At 36.0% G+C, this 19,569-nt stretch overlaps 1 protein-coding gene and 1 pseudogene across 3 annotated transcripts in view; one reads left to right on the top strand and one right to left on the bottom strand.

Moving 5' to 3' along the window:
• The window catches only part of ZC3H12C (zinc finger CCCH-type containing 12C), a 56,417-nt gene that overhangs the window by 9,195 nt on the left and 27,653 nt on the right, over positions 1 to 19,569 (bottom strand). For all 3 annotated transcript variants that reach the window (XM_039868708.1, XM_039868710.1, XM_039868709.1), the window contains exons 3-4: positions 5,156 to 5,295; positions 673 to 907 (exon numbers count right to left, since the gene is read on the bottom strand). In XM_039868708.1, coding sequence (XP_039724642.1) covers positions 673 to 907; positions 5,156 to 5,295 — 375 coding nt within the window. The remainder of the gene's footprint in view (positions 1 to 672; positions 908 to 5,155; positions 5,296 to 19,569) is intronic.
• On the top strand, positions 16,168 to 16,286 carry LOC120607123 (uncharacterized; annotated as a pseudogene).

Here is a 19,569-nt window from a genome sequence, read left to right as displayed (position 1 = left end):
AAATATTTTTAAGGCTTCTGCTAAATCTTGCCAAACTGTATATCAGTTTTATTATATCTTTAACACCATAAGGCATGTGCAACAGTATTTTTGTCAATTAGATGGAAGAAAAAATATATACATTGTTGATTTAGTTTGCATTTTGATTATCAACAAGTGAACTTTTTCTACATATGTGTAAATATATTCACTTCTTAGGAGACACACTTGTTTATGTCATTTATCCATTCTACTTAATCATAACTAGAGCCTTACATTGATATAACATTTAAAAAAATCATATATTTAAAATATATTTAAGTAAACTATCAATGCTCTAAGTAGATTTTTAAAGGTAGTGCACTGGGGGTCAATATGTTCAAACTTTTATTTGCATTATTTGAAGACAGAAATTCTCCCTCTGTCAGTTATTACACATTACTCAGAGTCTTAGAGACTTGCTCTGTTAGTGAACTATAGGGGATGGCAGGGGCCTGTCACTCACAGAGGCCTCCTGAGGCATGACTGCGGTTTTTCTGACTCCCACTGAGGATTAGTGGGGAAATCAGTTGTTGGAAGTAACCTGCCTTCGGCCTGGTCAGTGGCAAAAAGAGAGGGCTTCTGTAGTTGTTGCCAGTGCTAGTTAAATTTTCAAGAAAGCAGTACTACTTATAAGTAAATGATTTTACTTACTTGTCATTGACAAATGAATACATTAATAATCGCTCATCTATGAACTTCTTCCATTCTGGTTTTTCATTAGCCAAATCCCTGTAGTTATCATTGGACACAATTATACCATCTGACTCGAAAGCCAGCTTCACGATGAACCTGTCATCGTAGCACACCACTCGCCTCCCCTGGACGCGCCGGGATGGTGTGAACACCAGGATTTTCTCCTTTTCTAACTTACGAAGAATTTCTTGATCTGCAGGGTAGAATTTCAGAAAGAAATACATACACAACACATATAGCAACTTTCATACAATGTGAACTTTTATAAGATAAACTAGATATACATAATCATTTAATTAGAGATTTTGATTTGCAGTTTGTAGATATAGTAAATGTGTAACCTCCAATATTTTTCCTTCAAGATTTTCAATAATAAAGGCTTTAAAAATAGCCAAAAAAGTGGACTTAAAAATATAAAAAGTTTAAAATTTCAAAAACTTTTAAAAGTTTAAAAAATTTAAAAGCATAAAACTTAAATATATCCTAGTAACTTCTGATTTCATTATATAAAGGTTCTGCTTGAGAGCTGGAGCCACCAGCACTACCGCTATGCATACAGCTTCTTACACAATCCTAGCACAATGCCATTCCAACAAAGCAGTTGTGTTGGACCCAGGTGTGAACAACTGATTTCCCTCCCCGCCAGTGTGTATGAGCTCTTTACTATGTGGATGTGATGGGGGGAGAGTGTGAAAAGTAGTAGAGGTAGCTGAGGTGGCAAAGCAAAATAGTCTTAAAATGCAGACGGCTCAAAGAGAAAAGTGGTGAAGTCAGGACTGCTGTTGTGGATATGGCCATTATATGTAATGTGTCCTGTCCTAGGAAACATGTGGTAACAAGGGCCAGCATTCTTGTGGGGGTTGGACTGAATGAATAAGAGATTAGAAGTGATTATGTGGCGAAAACAGCCATCGATAGAAAAAGGATAGGTACGCGGATGCTCACTTTTTCTTTGGTTGGCATAGTCTTAGAGTACTTTGTAACTCGACTTGTTTGTTGGTTTAGAGAAAAAGGTATAGGAGTTCATATTTTGATTAATGATAAAAATTCTCACCCATCCCTTCTTCCTACTTTTGCTCTTCCACTCCCTGGTCTTCCCATCATTGTACATTCTGGCACTGAGTGCCAGGTATAAGCTGACAGATGTCACCATTAAAAAAAAAAGGCTCACAACTTCTCATTGCTTATTAACTGCAGCTACTTTTTTTTTTAAACTCTCTTCAGCAGACAGTTACTACATGCCTACCGCATGGTGTGTGCAATGCAAGGTGTCAGTCGCCACTCAGATTAAGAATAACCTTTCCTGAAGGAGGTCTCGGGTGCTGGATTGGACAGGTGTAAAGTAGGTAATGAGGGTTGTTATTGCCACAACAGAAGTATGAGCAGAGTATGAGGCTCCAATATTGGCATATAGATTTCATGATGTTCCTGATAAATGAGTTCATTAAGACCAGGACTTTGGTTTAGAAAAGCAGCAGAGAAGTGGAAGAGATGTGAGTCTTTAGACCAGCAAATCGTGGATAAATCTCAGTTCTGCTAATTTCTATATATGGCAATCAGTCTTATTGAGCCTGTTTCTTCATGTCCTCAAGTGCAGTTCATAGGCCATGAGGAGTCAATGAGTTATTACATGTAAAAGCACCTAGCACAGTGCCTGGAAAGTTCTCAACAAAACTGTGTTCTTCAACTTAATTTTGTTTAATAAGTGTATATAGTTGTTGATCTCTTTTAAAAGTCACAGAAAACCAATACATAATCAAAAGCCCAGTCTCAATACAGGATTTGTCATCTTATAGTTATTTTGTGTGTTCCCCTGATAAACATTCTGAGGGCAAGCACCATGTCTCATTTATTTTTGTATTCATCAGCACTCAGCACACCAATAGATACTCAAAAATGTCTGTGGAATGAACACATCAGCTACTTAATGATGCATATTTTAAGGTCTTACAGTTTATTTACTGTCTATGTTCATGAATAATCCACAGTACTTTATTTGTGGGAGTGTTTACTCATATATGATATGTCTGGATCCTCCAAGTGATTGGAGGAACAAGTGTGCTGGCCTAATAGTCATCATCTTGCTTAATTTGCATTTCTTTAACAGCTAAATAATCCTAACTTAAATAAATATTGGTTCAGTAGAGCTAGTAAGTTAACCAAATCGCTAGTTCCTAGCACAGCACTTGCTTATTAAGTATTTGTTAAATCAATGGAAGACTGGCAAAAGTGCTAGTCTGAATCTATATCTGAGAACTTTCAAATATTTCTTATCTTTTTTGGTACAGTGAAAAAATACTGGACTATTAAATTTGCCAGGTATTACCTGGCTGAGGCTTTTTTGTCAAGAGAATAACTATCTTGGGGAGGAAATATCTAACCTCTGACAGTAATTGTATACAAAGTAAACTGCATACTGATGTGTTCCAGATACCTGGCATGCTGGTATTTTAAAAATTAAACTTAGCCACAACTCACATTTTCCCTTTTCTTGATCTCACATTCCGTTTGTGCTCAAGAGTCTTTCCAGTCACTTACATGTTTAAATAGTTTTTTTCCAGTTTTTCTCTCTGATTATTAAAGTATTATAAATTCCTTGTATCAAATTAGTAAAGTAAGGAAAAGTACTAAGAAGTAGTGAGAAACAGCACTCATAAAACCACAACCTAGAGGCAATTACTGTTACTATTTTAGCATATTTCCTTCTAGTAATTTCCTGTGTATATTTTTCTTTCTGATGTACATATGTATGTATGTATATGTATTTATACATACACAGTAAAATCTGCCTTTTATGTAAAAGAGCATTTCCACAGATTATGAAAAATTCTATGTAAATATTCTAATACATATTCTATCCTATCAATATATACTAATTTACTGAACCATTATTTTAAAGAATGTATGGTTTGTTTCCATTTTTTCCTATTATAAGCAGTATTGCACTGAATATTTTGGTGGTATAAATTTTTACCTGTACCTCTGCTTATTTTCTGGAGAATTATTCCTAGAAGGGGAAGTGGTAGATCCCAGAGTATAAACATTTTAAGTTCAAACTTTTCCAGAGAGGTTGTAACGATTTAGGTTTCCACAGCACCGCAGTGGTAACTCCCTCAGAGCTGAGTATTATCAGTTTTTTATCTCTGCTAATCTGATGGGTGAAAAATAATGTTTGTTTAAATTTACATTTCTTTAGTTACTAATGAAGTTGAACATTTTTGTTTGGTCTTATTTGGCACTTGCATTCTTCCGTGACTACTCTATTCTTACCATGTTACTATTTATATACTGGGGAAAACTTTGTGTTGGACCAGTGTGTATGAGCTCTTTACTATGTTAAGGATATGGACTCTTTGTTTATCTGTTACATTTTTTCTTAGGCAAATAAAAATACTTCTCATTTTTAAGAAAGTTTCTCCAAATACAGAAGTTTACATTTTGATGCAATAAAAATCACCACCTGGAATTTACTGTTATATAGTGTAAGATAAGGATCTAAATATGTATATTTTTTCCAAAGAGTTATCCAATGTCTTGGTACTACTGGCTGAATTTTGCCTGCCTCTCCTACTTTATAGTTTCTATAGGCTAGGGTCTGATTCCATGGCTCTGGACTCCACTATAAATAAGTTGCCTATCTATTCTTATGCTAGCTTAATGATTTAATGATTATAGATAGAAATAGTTTTAAATTAACTTTCCCTTCAGGTAGGTAGTCTCTCCATTTGTTTGTGATTTGAATTATTAATGTTTTTTTCACACAGGTTCCTCAGGTTTTGTTAACGTTGAAGGTGGAGAGAGGGTGAAAAGGGTTGGATGCTGACTGAGAATCATTTAACTTGAGCAAAATGTTCAGCACCCAATAATTAATAGTTACAGAGAACATCTTTGCCTGAAACTCATACATTTAGAAATTACACAGTAATGCAAAATAAAGATACTTTATTGGGATCGAGTCACTTCCTTCTATTTGACACCAGACGACATATCCCGAGTCTCACAGATATTTTTTGACCTGGAGTCACTATAATTTGATTGTCACCTAGCCTAAATTCTTATAGGAGATGAGAGAATTGGGGTCCAAAGAGATTCGATGTGTTGCTTAAAGTCCTATGGCTAGTAAATTGCAAAGCCTGGATTTGAATCTAGGTCTCCTGATTTCCAGTATGTCTGCAAAGGTCAGAATTCTACAAATTTGAAGTGAAAAGTATTCAAATTAAAAAATAAAAACTGGCATATGTAGCAAGGATTGTTGTTTAGTTAACATAAACAGATAGTTTTTAAACTTGAAAATAAATTTAAGGTCCCACCCAAGACAACGCGGCAGTCACAAAGACTGAGTAAACAAAAACAAATTAACATATTGTTGAATAAAATACCTGACAGTGCCAGAGACCTGCATAGGTCTATATGGACACTAAGAACAAACAACAGGATTTACCTGTAATGAGAGCATCAGGGCGGGACTGCTCTTTTCTCCACGCAGGAACAAAAACTGTAACATCTCTGTGGCCTCTTTCCAAAAACCAATCCACTGCCAATTTTATTCCTCGGCAGGAAAATACTTCTTTGTTTCCATGGCTGAAAGATTATTTTTAGAACACTTAAAGCACAACAAAACATAAATTTAATTTAATTCAAATTTATAAACTGAAATGATCACATAATTACAATAGTAATAGGAGATTTCAAATTTAAGATGCAGTTGACTAGCTCAGAGAAACAATAAGATAACTGAGGAGTTGAAAATCTCTGAGAAAAAAATAAGAAAATCGGGATGATTATTGCACAGAGAATAAAGAAAAGTGAGTGTTCAAATGTCAAGTTGAAAAGGTTAACTAGTCAGACAGATACATTATCTTTTTGACCAGGAAGGATGGGAAAAAAGAAAGGGGCCTCACGCACAGCAAAAATAATTTCAGTGAAATGTAAAAATAAAGTCCCATAGAAAAAAATCTATGAAAACAGTGGAATGGAATACTTAGGAGTTTCTAAAAACTTCCTTCTTGAGAATTCTTATGAATATAACTCAATATAATGATTAAGTAGTACACAAAATTTATGAAGTGACCCATGTAAAACAATGCACACAAATGCACTGAAAGGAAAAATACATGCACAGTGCTAAATCTCATAAAAAACGCTTTCCATGTCCTTCAATGAAAAGACACCTGGTTTGTTTAATACTGTTGTGTTGGACAAGGATTAATGACGACAAAAGGGCATTCAAAACTGGATTAGCAGTTTTAGTGCATAAAAGAAAATGTCCAACTAAGAGTGTAGTCATTCAACAAATATTTATCTAACACCAGGCTCTGCTTGTACACTTTCACCTAATATTGAAAAAAAAATTAATGTTTTTAAAGAAAATCTCCTGCTTTGAAAGTAATAATTATTCTTTTACAGTTTTAGCTCTGAAAGTGCCACTTATTATTTATAATGGAGATACATATTCTTTACTTCTTATAGCTAAGGAGTTCTTATGCATATATCTCAAAAGAAGAGCTGAATGAAATAGGTAGGTAAATGCTTTGTTAACTTTTAGCACAAATCCAACATTTGATATATTAATATATTGTTCTAGCGGTCCCCTAGGAAGCACTGAAACCATTCTAAATATGATTGATCATTTAAGGACAAAACAGAAATAGACTATCTTGTTTTATAGATACTGAAAGCTATAAATGCAAACCACAGGGACTGTTTATGGTTTCATGCACCCATTCTAATGGTTTGGGTTAAGATTAGAGGTGAAATCGGATGTACTAGAAGTTTCAGGGAAAGGGACGAGGGATGGAGGAGTTTGAAGTCACATTTTCTAGGTAAGAAGGGCTACCTGATAGTCTCACTAATGCCCCAGAAAATGATTCAAAGTGATGTTAGATTTCGTGGAAAATACTGATATTTAATCACTCTTCTGAAAAACTACAGAAATTGATGGTAGCATCCCTTCAGAGAACATATATACTAACTATTCCTAAATACAGAACTCAACTTGCTAAAACCTATTTTATTTTGCATTAATGCTTTGAAATCTAAATATATTACTATGTGCTAGTCATTAATGATATTGGTTTACTAAGACTTGAGCATTGAACTGCTTCTGGCTCTAAGAGACAATTACATAAGCATTTTCTTCCCAGTGACTTCATTTGGTAATAGCGACTGCTACTGTAAGAACTTTCATAAAATGTGGTAAATTTTATGAAACATGAGACAAAGATTCTATACATGCTAAACGAGAATATTATATCATGCAATACTGACAATAAAGGTTGTTTTCATCATCCTCTCCTCCGTCCCACAACACCCGACTCCCACCCCACAAAACCTCATAGGAAGGAAACAAGCAAGAGGAAGAAAGATGCCACACTGTGAACAATAAACAGAAATAAATATACAGCCTGGGTTTCTGAGCAGATAGACCCACATCTATCTCTGATATTGCTATTTGAGAAAAAATACCTCCCCCCACTTGTTTAAGAAACTATAGTCGAGTTTTTATTTCCAGCTACACATATCTTTAACTGTTATATTAGTCATACCATAAACCAAAAAAAAAAAGAAAAAAAGGGCAAAGATCTATTACTATAAGAAAAAAAATACTTTAAGGCAAAAAATTATTTCAACAGACATCAGAAATCTGTTTCATACGACATCAAAATTACAACTAAACTACAGAACCACCATCATAGAGAATCGCCTGAAGACTAGCTGAATGGAAGTTCTATAAGAACATACAGAAAAAGCCATGAGACTGGTAGAAGAGGCAGAGACACAGAATGGGCTTGTCCCATACCCACACATGACAGTTAAAAATTGGGAGAGATATCTCAGTTGAAGTGCCTGCCCTCTTGGGAGCAAGGGGTCCCAGCTCCACATCAGGCTTCCTGTCTTAGGGTTTCAGTGCCAGAGAGAGACATCCCCACAACTTATGGCTGTGAAAACCAGCAGAGATTGTGGCTGAGCCAGATGAAGGGCTGCTGGAGTATCACGCATTTCTCTTAAAGGGCTCACACATGGACTTACTCGCTCATGGACTCGCTCACTGGGGCAGCAGCATGAAAGGTACCGGGGAAAAACAGGGAGGAAATAAATTGTCTGACTTCAAGACAAGGGCTAGAGAGTCAGCTTTCTCCCAGACAGAAATAGTGGCAGTATCCATTGTTCCTTTGTTGAGCCCTCCCTCTACCAGCCTAGACACACAGGCGGGCACCACATCTGAGTCTCCATCAACCTAACACCATTTTCCCTGCCCTGGTGATTCCCTGAGATCCCACGCCCGCTAATTTCTGGGCCCACCCAAGCCGCTTCCAGAGGCTTTTTCATACAAATAGCCTGTCTTAGCTCATGCTGTGGACTTTTCTAAAATCTCTCAAACAAGCAGCATCTGGCCTCAGTGTGCCCTGTACTTCTTGCTAAGCGGCCCCAAGCCCAGCACTAGCAGCAGCCAGCCTCAGTTCACAGCTTAACCTCTCCCAGGGACCTCCAAGCACAAGAGGCAACCATCTGCAGATCACTCTGTAGCTTATACCAAGTGGCCCTGGGAAGAGCATTGGCAGCGGGCGGCCTTGGCCTGTACCAGAGCCCCTTCCAAGAGGCCCCAGAACCAACATACCTGATGGCCAGCACCACCCAATCACCTCCACAAATGATGCACCCAAAGGGCAGTCTTGGCAGGTGCCAGAGGTCTGCTAAAGCGCATCCTGCTCTGGAGGGTGAGGCACTGCACAACAGCTCCTCCACTGTAGTCATGGCCAGTCCGCACAATGAATCAACTTGAGGGTCAATCCCTACCACTGATGTGCCAGTAGCAATCAAGGCTCAACTACAACAGGATGGCACATACGACCCACACAAGAGACATACCTGGAGCACCTAGCTCAGCTGACAAGGGAGACTGTGCCACTGGAACCCACAGGGCATCTACTGCATAAAGTCATCATCAAGACTGGGAAACACAGCAGTTCTACCTATTACACAGCAATAAACACAGGGAGGTAGCCAAAACTGAAAGGCAAAGAAGCAAAAGACCAGAACAAAACTCCAGTAAAAGAACTAAACGAAATGGAGACAAGCAATTTACTAAATACAGAGTTCAAAACACTGATTATAAGGATGCTCAGTGATCTCAGTGAGAACGTCAACAAAGAGATAGGAAACATAACAATGGAGATAGAAAACAAAAGTCAGAAATGGAGAATACAATAACTGAAATAAAGAATACATTAGAGGGAATCAACAGTAGATTAGATGAAGCAGAGGACTGAATCAGCAATTTGGAAGACAAGGTAGCCGAAAACACCCAATCAGAACAGAAACAAGAAAAGAGAATCCAAAAAATGAGGAAATTTTAAGGGCCCCCCAGGAAAACATCAAATTTAACAACATTCACATCACAGGGGAACGAGAAGGAGAAGAGAGAGAACAAAAATTTGAAAACCTATTTGAAGAAATGATGATGGAAAACTTCCCTAAGCAGGTGAAAGAAATAGACATATAAGCTCAGGAAGCTTAGAGAGTCTCAAAAAAGATGAACCCAAAGAGGCCCACACCAAGACACATCATAATAAAAATGCCAAAGGTTAAAGACAGAGACCTTAAAAGTGGCAAGAGAAAAGCAGTTAGTTACCTACAAGGAGCTCCCGTAAGACTGTCAGCTGATTTACCAACAGAAACTTTGCAGGCCAGAAGTGACTGGCCAAATTATTTTGTGACTGGCACAAAAATAGTGACAAAAAACAAGCACTTCCAACCAAGATTACTCGACCCAGCAAAGCCATCATTTAGAATTGAAAGACAGATAAAGAGCTTCCTGACAAGAAAATGCTAAAGTAGCTCATCAGCATCAAACATTTCTAAGAAATGTTTAAGGAACTTCTTAAAGAAAAAGAAAAGATAAAAATATGAATAATAAAATGGTAATAACCACATATCTATCAACGATTACTTTAAATGTATTAAATGCTCCAATCAAAAGACACAGGGTAGCTGATAAGAAAACAAGGCCCTTACATATGCTGCCTACAAGACAGCAAAAGACCAGAACAAAACTCTAGAAAAAAGTGTTGGGGAGGATAGGTGAAAAAGGGGGAGGATTAAGAAATACATATTGGTAGTTACAAAATAGTCACGGGCATCTAAAATATAGCATAGGGGATATACTCAATAATACTGTAATAACCATGTATGGTGCCAGATGGGTTTTATCGGGTGATCACTTTGTTAAGTTATATAAATGTCTAAAGTACTATGTTTTAAACCTGAAACTAATATTATATGTCAACTGTAACTGAAAAAATGAAATTATTAAAAGAAATCTGTATCATACAGATAAAATCTTATGACAATGTTAATACATTAAAGATATAAGGTTCTAGTTCAAAAATTAGTGTTGCTATATACACCAGCAAACCAATTAAAATTTTAATTTAGAAAAGAATCCCATTTGTAACAGTAACAAAAACTAAACAAATCTAAAGATAAACAATATGCAAGAGATTTATAGAGAAAATATAAATAAATAAAAAAGCTTTATTAAAGGGCATAAGAGAAGACCTAAGGAAAAGGAACAATATACCATTTTCATGGATGGTAAGATTTAATTGATGAAGACAGCAATTCTCAAATTAATCTATAGTACACTAAAATTCCAATAAAGATCCTCAAAGGGTTTTTATGGAACTTGAGAAACTGATTCTAAAATTAATATGGAAAAAAAAAAGGCCAAGAATAGTTGAGCAAGTTTGAAGAACAAAAAAAGTAAGAACTTCCCCGTCAGGTAGCAACACAGTATAAAACTACAGAAATCCAATCAGTGTTATATTGGTACAGGTAAATACAAAAAAAAAAAAAAGGAAACATGTAACAGAAAAGTGAGCCTAAAGCGATATACACATGTGTATATAAATGATAAAAGTGACATTACAAATGAATGAAGAAAAGAGACTATTCAACAATAGTACTAGGACAACTGGTTATTAAATAAAAAAATAAAATTATATTTTTACCTCATCCCATAAAAATAAATTGTTTATACTTCAAAGATTTAAATATGAAAAGAAATCCTGTAAAACTTGGAAGAAATTATAGGAGGCACTCATCACAATAGTAAAATACTACTTAATGAAGACATGCAACCACAAGCTTTATCAAGGAAGACACTGGTACACTGGGGCACATAAAAATTCTTTATGCGAAAGATTCCACACAAAACAAAAAATGCCACAGGCTGGAAGAAGCTATTTGCAACACACAGGACCAGAAGGCTAGTATTGAGAATATGTAATGTACTCTTTCATATATCGAGAAGGGTAACTAGCTTTTTTTTTTTTTTTTTTTTTTTTTTTTTTTAAGCAAAATATATGAACAGCGAGTTCACAGAAGAGGAAATCCAAATGACCAAAAAACATGAAAAGATCTCAATAGTGAAGAAATGCAAATTAAAGCCAAAATGAGACAGCACTTCACACTTATCAGACTGGGAACAACAAAGTCTGCAAACACCAGATGTTGCCAAGGATGTGTGAAAGTAGGAATTCATATATTACAGGTGGGAGTGTGAACTGGTGTAACCACTCAAGAGAGCAATCTGGCAATTATTTATAAAGTTGAAGGTGTGTTTTCTCTAAAACATAGTATTCCACATCTAGGTATAGTAAAACCCCACGTAATTTGAAATCAGATTTAATGAACTTAGCAGTTGGCTTTCATCCTCCACTTAGCCTTAGATCTCACATGAGGGACAGGCTAATAATGTCTTATCTTCTACAGGGGAGGGAAAGGCAGATAAGTAGGGATGCGCAGGGTGAGTCTCTGAGTCTCCAGGGCTTTCCCAGCCAATCGTCCCTTTATCGAGCCCCTCCAATGCCTGCTGTTGCCTTGGAAGTCCCTGCCGGCCAAGGCCAGAATCATCCTCAGTAATATTAAAGCCTGAGCAGACAACTATCAAGGGGCTCCAAACTGCCAATGGGACTTCCACAGACCAGCAGAGGTTGTGGGAGCCTAAAGTTAATCTAATCTTACTGAGTGAGGCATACTGAAAGGCGTGACTAATCTTACATGCTTAATACAATATAAAGGGCAATGCAGGAGGTTCTGATAAAGAATTATAAAAACAGAGTAAGCCTGATAAAATATTATGAAAAACAGGATGTCAGAGTAAGCACAATGTACCTACTGGTGCAAAAAAACAATCTGATGAGTTTAATAAAAAAGCAGGCTGTTTAAGAACTGTAGCTTTAATTTCATATAAACAGAGATGAAAATTCATTATACTTCTATAGCCACTTATGGGCCATATGTGCATGCATTCACGTTCCACCCCCCATCACCCCAGTAATAAAAATAGCTAATTCTATATTTATGAATTGGCATATTCCTTTGGGCCTTAATTTTTTATTTCAACAATCTGGTAATAAGGATGGTATATCTCAAGTGAGTCCTGTGCTCGGTGAATTTGTTGGAAGAGTTGGGCCACTTTTAATTAATTTAATTTAATTTAAACTGGAATATTAACAGAGATTTTTAGGAAAAACCATACTTGAAGTAAAAGGATTATTGGTGTCTCTGGATCTCAGGAAATAAGAATGAACTGAACAGTCATAAAGAAAGACTTAAGAAACTGAAAGCTCCCTTCTCTGCTGTTGTTCCTGCTCTCCCCTTCACTCTTCTTTGTTCAGTCTGGACCCTAGAAGGAGCTGATGACTTCCTGGATGGATGGTTCCCAGTGGCTTTAGGATCTTGGGATACCTTCCCTTTGGCACAAAGGGAACTGCCAGCCTTATTTGAATATTCTCATATGGATTATACCTCTAAGACTCCCATGACAGCCAACGTACAAAACACCTAGGGAAGCAGAAATAACAGGAAGGAACAGAGAGTCTGGAAATTTGGATAAAAGACATCAGGTTGGTGAATGGTTGCCTTCATAACTTGAAAGAAAGAGAAACAAAGAGTCAGGCTACTAAACAGTAAAATGAGACGGAAGCCACAGTGCCATTCAAACCAACTTACTTTCATCTCAATGAGGGACATCGGCTCTATTCCTTTGGAACTTAAGGGCCTCAAATGCCTTTTAGAAGCTACCCAGGACTGCTGGGTGGCTCGGATGTGGTAAGAGTGCATACGCTCTCGTTCTTAGTCTGTATCACCCATCTTAAGAGTTATTTTCCAAGGCTTTGGAAAGATCTGCGAAAATGCACCGAGGTGCTCTACAGTGCGTTTTCACTCCACAGCCCTATGCAGGAGGATGAACACTGGCTGCTGCATGGAGCGCTGCCTCTTGACTCTGTTGGACTAATGGAACAGGCATAATGTGGGCAAATGATCACTGCTTCCCAAGGGAGTGCCATGGCCTCAGGCACCTCCTCCCACTCGGCTGCTCCTCATGCCTTGGGACACCTATTGTGAGGCACTGCTGATGGCAGTCCTTGAAACCTTTCTGCAGGCAACCTGGGAGAAGTTGCAGTGCTGCTGCTTTGAGTCCCCTATTCGTTTCCATCAGTGTTCACTAAGGCATTTTCTAAATTAACAGGGATGGACTCAGGGGCAGATCAGAACAGATCCTAATCCTTTCCAGTTTTGTAGTAGCCCTGCTGCTGGAATTCAACTGCAAGTAAGAAAAGGTATCTGGATGGCAAGGGCAGACAGTTTCTCACATCTTGGCAATCCAGTTTTGGGGAAAAAATGGAGAAAGGTGAAGACAAAAACAAGAGTCAAGACTGAAGTGTTACCTGCCCAGTTAGAATTACTCATATAGGGAGCTATCCCTTTTCTGGAAACACCAACAAATAAGACAGGACTCTAATGAAAAGTCAATGTCACTATTGTAAGGAGCCAAGACATTGGAAAGAGGAATGATGAAAGAGATTGAGAAAGAGCAAGAGATGCAACGTAAGTATGAAGCTTTACGACCTCCATTGGGAGACCCTTCTCCCCAGGAAATCATACAGGAAATAACTAGCAAATGATGCAAAACAACATAATTGGAGAGCCTCAAAGCTGGGATTGGGGAAATCTTACATCTGTATTTCTTTTTCTTGCCTTAATCTTTCCCTTCAATTTTATAAAACCTGGAGCCATGTATTCTGTAATTTCTACTGACCTTTCTTGTATTTCCTGAACCAGGAAAACATACAAGTTATGTGATCTCTGGACAACCTTTCTCCTCATGTTCCTAAGCAAATCTGTCCTCTGTTAGAGGAATATGCCACTCTTCTTAATGCTGTCAATTTGCTGTGAAGAGACCTGCTGTATAAACTAAGGGCTACCACATTCTGTTGTCCAGGTAGTGTTTTTGAAGCTCCTGGGAGACAAGGCACCTGAGTCAGGGAATATGTGCTTATCTATACCGACAGTAAATATGTGGAGGGGGTCTATGCTATGGGCCAAATTTTGAAGAAGAGAGGCTTTCTAACATCAGTGGCAACTAATATACCAATGGGAAACTAATGCTGATTTATTAGATTAACTGCAACTTTCCCAAAAGATTTCTGTAATTCTTTGTAGAGCTTATACCAGATAACAAGATGAAATTAATTTGTAGACCTAGTTGTGAAAAGAGCTACTAAGGTTTGGACTGGGGTGACTAAAGCCCTGTTACTTCTATTACTTTTTCTTTTTTTGTTTCTTTTCTTTCTTTTTTGAAGCTCCATTTCTTCTATCCAGGGACTGGATAGAAGAAATGGAGCTTCAAAACTCCATTTGAACTCACAGTTTCAGACATAAGCAACTCCCCACGAACTATGAACTAGAAACAGGAAACCAAGGGAAGCTAAATAAATACAGATTATCTTGACAAATGTATTCTTCATAGGACTTCTGCTATCATAATTTTTTTAATACCTTCGCCTTTTCACACAGCCAATATCTTTAATTAGTCTGTAAATTTTCTTTGTCTTATATTAAATAGGTTTATCTTTGATTTATTCATAAATACTACTCTAACTAATTTGAAAAGCACACAAATTCTATTTTTCTGTTTTCAAGAGAAGGGCAAGTCCATAAATAGTAAAAATATGACATTTGCCACATCTTATAACACCAAATATACTTCCCACTGGAGAGCTGAAGTACAGTCGTTTATTAATGTGCCATTAAAATAGTCACCAATGGTTAACACATTATAACAGTGTATTTTGAAATGTAGAGACAAATGCAGGGAATGACATATTTTAACACAGTCTGCTTCAATCTGGAATCTAGAAGAGGGGGACAATGGGCCAAGCAGTTCATTTGCCATAATCTAGAAAATGTAAGTTTACATATTATACTTTCTGAAGTAAGATACATGTCATTAACTAGGTTAACCATAGGATAAGAAGGGTTATTTTAGAATTATAACTGTTATCTTTCAGTGGTAGACATGAGGAGTAATTGAAAATATGGAGAAACTTAAAAAGGGAATGAAGTAATCTATTAAAGGGGATGGCCTCTTTTTATTTTTCATGGCATTGGGAAAAAGGGAGAACAAAGATGTCACTCTTCAATTATCTTATTTCCTCAAATCTAATTTTGCTATAGTTTGAGTATTTGATTGGAATTAACATATTACTTATAATGTTATACAGAACTTTGAAAAGCACAGGTGATTTTTACTTTCTTATATTCTAAAATTTATATAACAAGTATATTATTTATATGATCAAGGGAAAGCTATTCTTAAGTCTTTCCATAACTCGTCGAAAACCTAATTATAAAAATTATACGTAGAATGGCATGTGCAGTACTACTATCAATTATTATAATAGTATCAGTGGTACTATTACTTATACTAGTGCTACCACTAAGTAGAAATGGCTTTTGATGAGCAGGCCAAGACAGTGAAAATAATACTATCTGGAATCAGAAAAAAGTTTAAGCATTCTCTTCACTACTTTCCTGTGTAATCTTGGCCAAGGTACTTATTCTGAACCTCAGTTTTCTCATATTTAAAATGGAGATAATCCCATCGATCTTATAGGGCTGTAACAACTGAACAAGATCAAATCCATAAAGCACATAGAAGATTGTCTGAACACAGAAGGTTTCAACAAATATTAGTTCCTTTAATTTCTCATATCCCTTTAGTTCTAATTTTTAGAAGATGGAAAGAAAGCTTGCTTTGGAATGAAAATAAACCCAAGGCCATAAATCTTTAAACTCACCACTGATAGTAAATTATGATTTTTAGAGCAATGTGTTTATTTTTAAAAGAACCAAAAAGAGATCAAGGTAATCAGGGGACTCAAAAAGACAATCAATTGCTTTTTTAAAATTAACCTTCTACATAACATCCTTTATTTCAATAAAAAACTTGATTTGTAAATTTGTTATACCCTCAACTGGAAGAGTCAAGTATGATTATAAAACTTCTAAGATTTAAATGGGTCATTACATCAAGCTACCCTATGATGATAAGGACACAAGTTATCAGCGTTTGTCAGTGATGCACCTACAATTAAAAAGAGTAGAGCCTACAGCCATGCCATCCTGAATGTGCCTGATCCTGTCTGATTTCGGAAGCTAAGCAAGGTCAGGCCTGGTTAGTACTTGAATGGGAGACCACCTAGGAATACCAAGTGCTGTAGGCATTAAAAAAAAAAAAAAAAGAGTAAAAAGAATCCTTTTAAATTAGAAAACCATATCTGAATCTTTAGTACTGAAGTCCTTCAAGTTTAGATATAGTTAGCTTAATTATGTTACAGAAAGTCAGGGTACACTGGACATTAATCACAGAATAACAGTAATATATTAAAAATATTTATTAAACACTAAATTATTAATATATCCCAGTGCTCATCAAATATTTGATGACTTGATTTTATTTTCTCAATTTTTAGCCATGATAATATATAAACCATGTTGCACACCTGGAAATACATTTTAATTTTAAAGAACTCTTTGAAATGCCTTTAAGATCTTCCTTAGTACATTTTCAATGTCTGATTGTTAAAAAGAAATTCTCTTACATCTATTTTATGTTCCTTAAGCAGGGAGAAAGGTGTGTAGCTGGATATCATCTTTGATATGGAAATAAGAGTATTTACTTTCTATTGTTGTCTAATTAATTAAATTTCTTTTCTTTTTTTTTTTTTTTTTTGAGAACCTATTAATTCCATGTGCTGACTCATGGGTATCTAGAAGTTTTTCCTTTACACTACTGAAGCCTCATAATGATTGACTGATGCCTATTTTGTTACTCTTCTAGCTACTCAACTTTACTAACTGATTTCTTTTCCAACACACTAAGATTACTCTGAAACTAAACCTAGTTGTTGTAATGCTAAGCACTGAACATTTCACCAGAGAGCTCAATCCAGGCCTCCTTGTTACAGATCACTGAATCAGTGTTTATCAAGTTGTGTTCCAAACAGAAATTCCACAGTGTGGCTCAGAGGCCCTTCTAGGGAAGGAGCAGGGAAAGGAATTTTTCAGTGGGAAACACAGCGCACCCATGTTCCCCAATTCAAACAGAACTCTGCTTTTGTTTGTTTTAATAACTGGGCTTCCATGCAAGATTTGCAGGATTGTACTGTTTTAAAGGAAAAGTCTGAAAAATCACTGATTTAGGATAATGAAAATATTCGACATCCAAATTACAATAGAAGTCTTAATATAAAATAGATTACTATTACTCTCCAGTTGCTTATGGGCATAGCAGTGTGGCAAAGAGCAAGTTTTCATCATGAGAAAGGGTAAGAAAAAAGAGAAGGAGAAAGATTTCTTTGACTTTATAAGGTCCAAATTTGAAGCCAAAGTTAATAATAGTAAGTACATCTAGCTAACCCAGATCCACAGGAGTAATTAGTCCAAAGGTGCTGAAGAGTACATATCTGTTAAATAGATGTGAAAATGTCTTTGATAATCACAAAAGTAGAAAACATCGACTCTAATCACTTTTTCCTATTTTTGATAATTCAGTAACTTTTCCCATTTCTTAGCATTGCTAATACTAGTTAGTTGAACTGTAATTAACTTTATTCATACGTAATAGGATTACTGATGTCGCAGTTTCCTAGGTTCTGGCTGAAACAAACACCTTTGCGATAACAGAGAAGTTTATTGACCATTGGTCTCCTGAAATTCATCACTGATGACAACTAGAATTATGTAGGGTTATAAAGAAATGCAGTGGGCTATAACTAATATTTGTCAAGACTCCACGTGAGATATTTATAAAGAACGGGAAAAAACTAGTTCTCATTCTTTGATTCTTTTTGTAGTCTCTAAGGATTTCCTTTAAAACAGTAAGAGAAATGTATACCACCAACTAACCTGTAAGTAATACTTAGGACATTCACCTAGAGAGAAATTAAGCTGTCCTTTAACCCTTTTCCCGTTTAGAAAAAAGAAGTACAGCTTTTTGCCAGCGTTAATTTAACATCATGCATAGGAATGCTACATTTTCTGGGATTTGACATTTTCAGTGACCAAGAATTACTATATTTTGTAAATAGAAATACCACTACTAAAAACAGAATTTCATAAATACAATGATGTCAATTGTTTCCAAAGACTATCCAGATACTAGAGCGATGTGAAAATAATTAATAAAAGCAAGTGATTTCATGGCAAACTTTAGGGGTAAGGTTAGGACTGTAATCTGTTATTTTGGGGTAAATGCTGCTGCCACAAGCACCACCAATAAGTATTCCCGGGGCAAACGGGAAATGGGTTAATTAATATTAACCCCCTATTAAATTGGAGCTTAAAACACATTCCACTGAAAGGCTATCCAACAGAAATAGAATGTGAACCACATATGTATTTTAAATGCTCTACTAAAGCACATTAAAAAAGTAAAAAGCAGTTGAAATTAATTTTAGTAATATATTTCATTTTACTCAATGTATCACAATATCATTTTAACATATAACATAAAAGTTATTGCTATATTTCATATATTTTTGTAACTAAGTTTTCAAAATCTGATACTTCACAGAATATCTCAATTTGAACTAGACATATTTTACCAGTTCAGTCACTACATGTGGCTAGTGGTTATCATGTTGGGTCACACAGGTACACTGCACATAATTTTGATAAGCTTTTGTTGAGGGACCAAAAACAAATTTGAATGAACTCTGGCAATCAACAGTCTCTTATATCCTAAACTGAACACTTAGACTAGGTGTCTAAGAGGATTTTAATAACTGTTAAGTCAGTGCTGTACTTAAATGGCAAACCAGTAAAAGCGCATCAAACACACCAAACAACTGTAGGCAAATTTTAGAGCCTAGGCAAAATGGTCTTCAATATTCAAATTTACACTGAAAAGAGGTCTTGATTTCATATAACTTCACAGACCAGATTAGAATCATGAAAGTCTTTGTGCTTTTTAAAAGATTAATCAGAAGCTTAAATCCTATTTATAGACTGCTAAACTGGTTCTATTATATAAATTCATGGGCTTAGTACACCGTTCTTGATAGAAAGGAAGGTTATCACAACTTATTTTTTCTGTTTATATTCTGATTTTAAAATCTATATCTGATTTCTGTTCAAACTTTAAGAAAAATGACTTAAAAGATTGACCTGGAGTGCTTTTCCATATCCCAGGTAACATGTGGATTTGTACTAACACCAGCTAGTTTCTAACAGGATCCTTTTTTCGGGGGCGGGGGGGGGGCGTAAATTGTCAAGCAAATGGTTCCTTTATTTCTCTACTCTATACCATTTGATTGGAAAGCAATGACATTCTTATTTCATCTTTTTATCCAGGAGTTGCCTACAATTTAACCTTTGCATATATTTTCAAATATAAGTAGGTCTCCTTGTCTCTAGTCTTAGTGCTCAAATCCTCTAAATTTCTCTGCAGTGATCTTTCTTAAAGGCAAATGATATGTCACTTTTCCCTTGATTAAATTCTTTTGG

The sequence above is a fragment of the Pteropus medius genome, unplaced genomic scaffold (assembly GCF_902729225.1).
Source record: "Pteropus medius unplaced genomic scaffold, Ma_sr-lr_union100, whole genome shotgun sequence".
Lineage (NCBI taxonomy): Eukaryota > Metazoa > Chordata > Mammalia > Chiroptera > Pteropodidae > Pteropus > Pteropus medius.
This window is presented reverse-complemented; position numbering and strand designations above follow the sequence as displayed.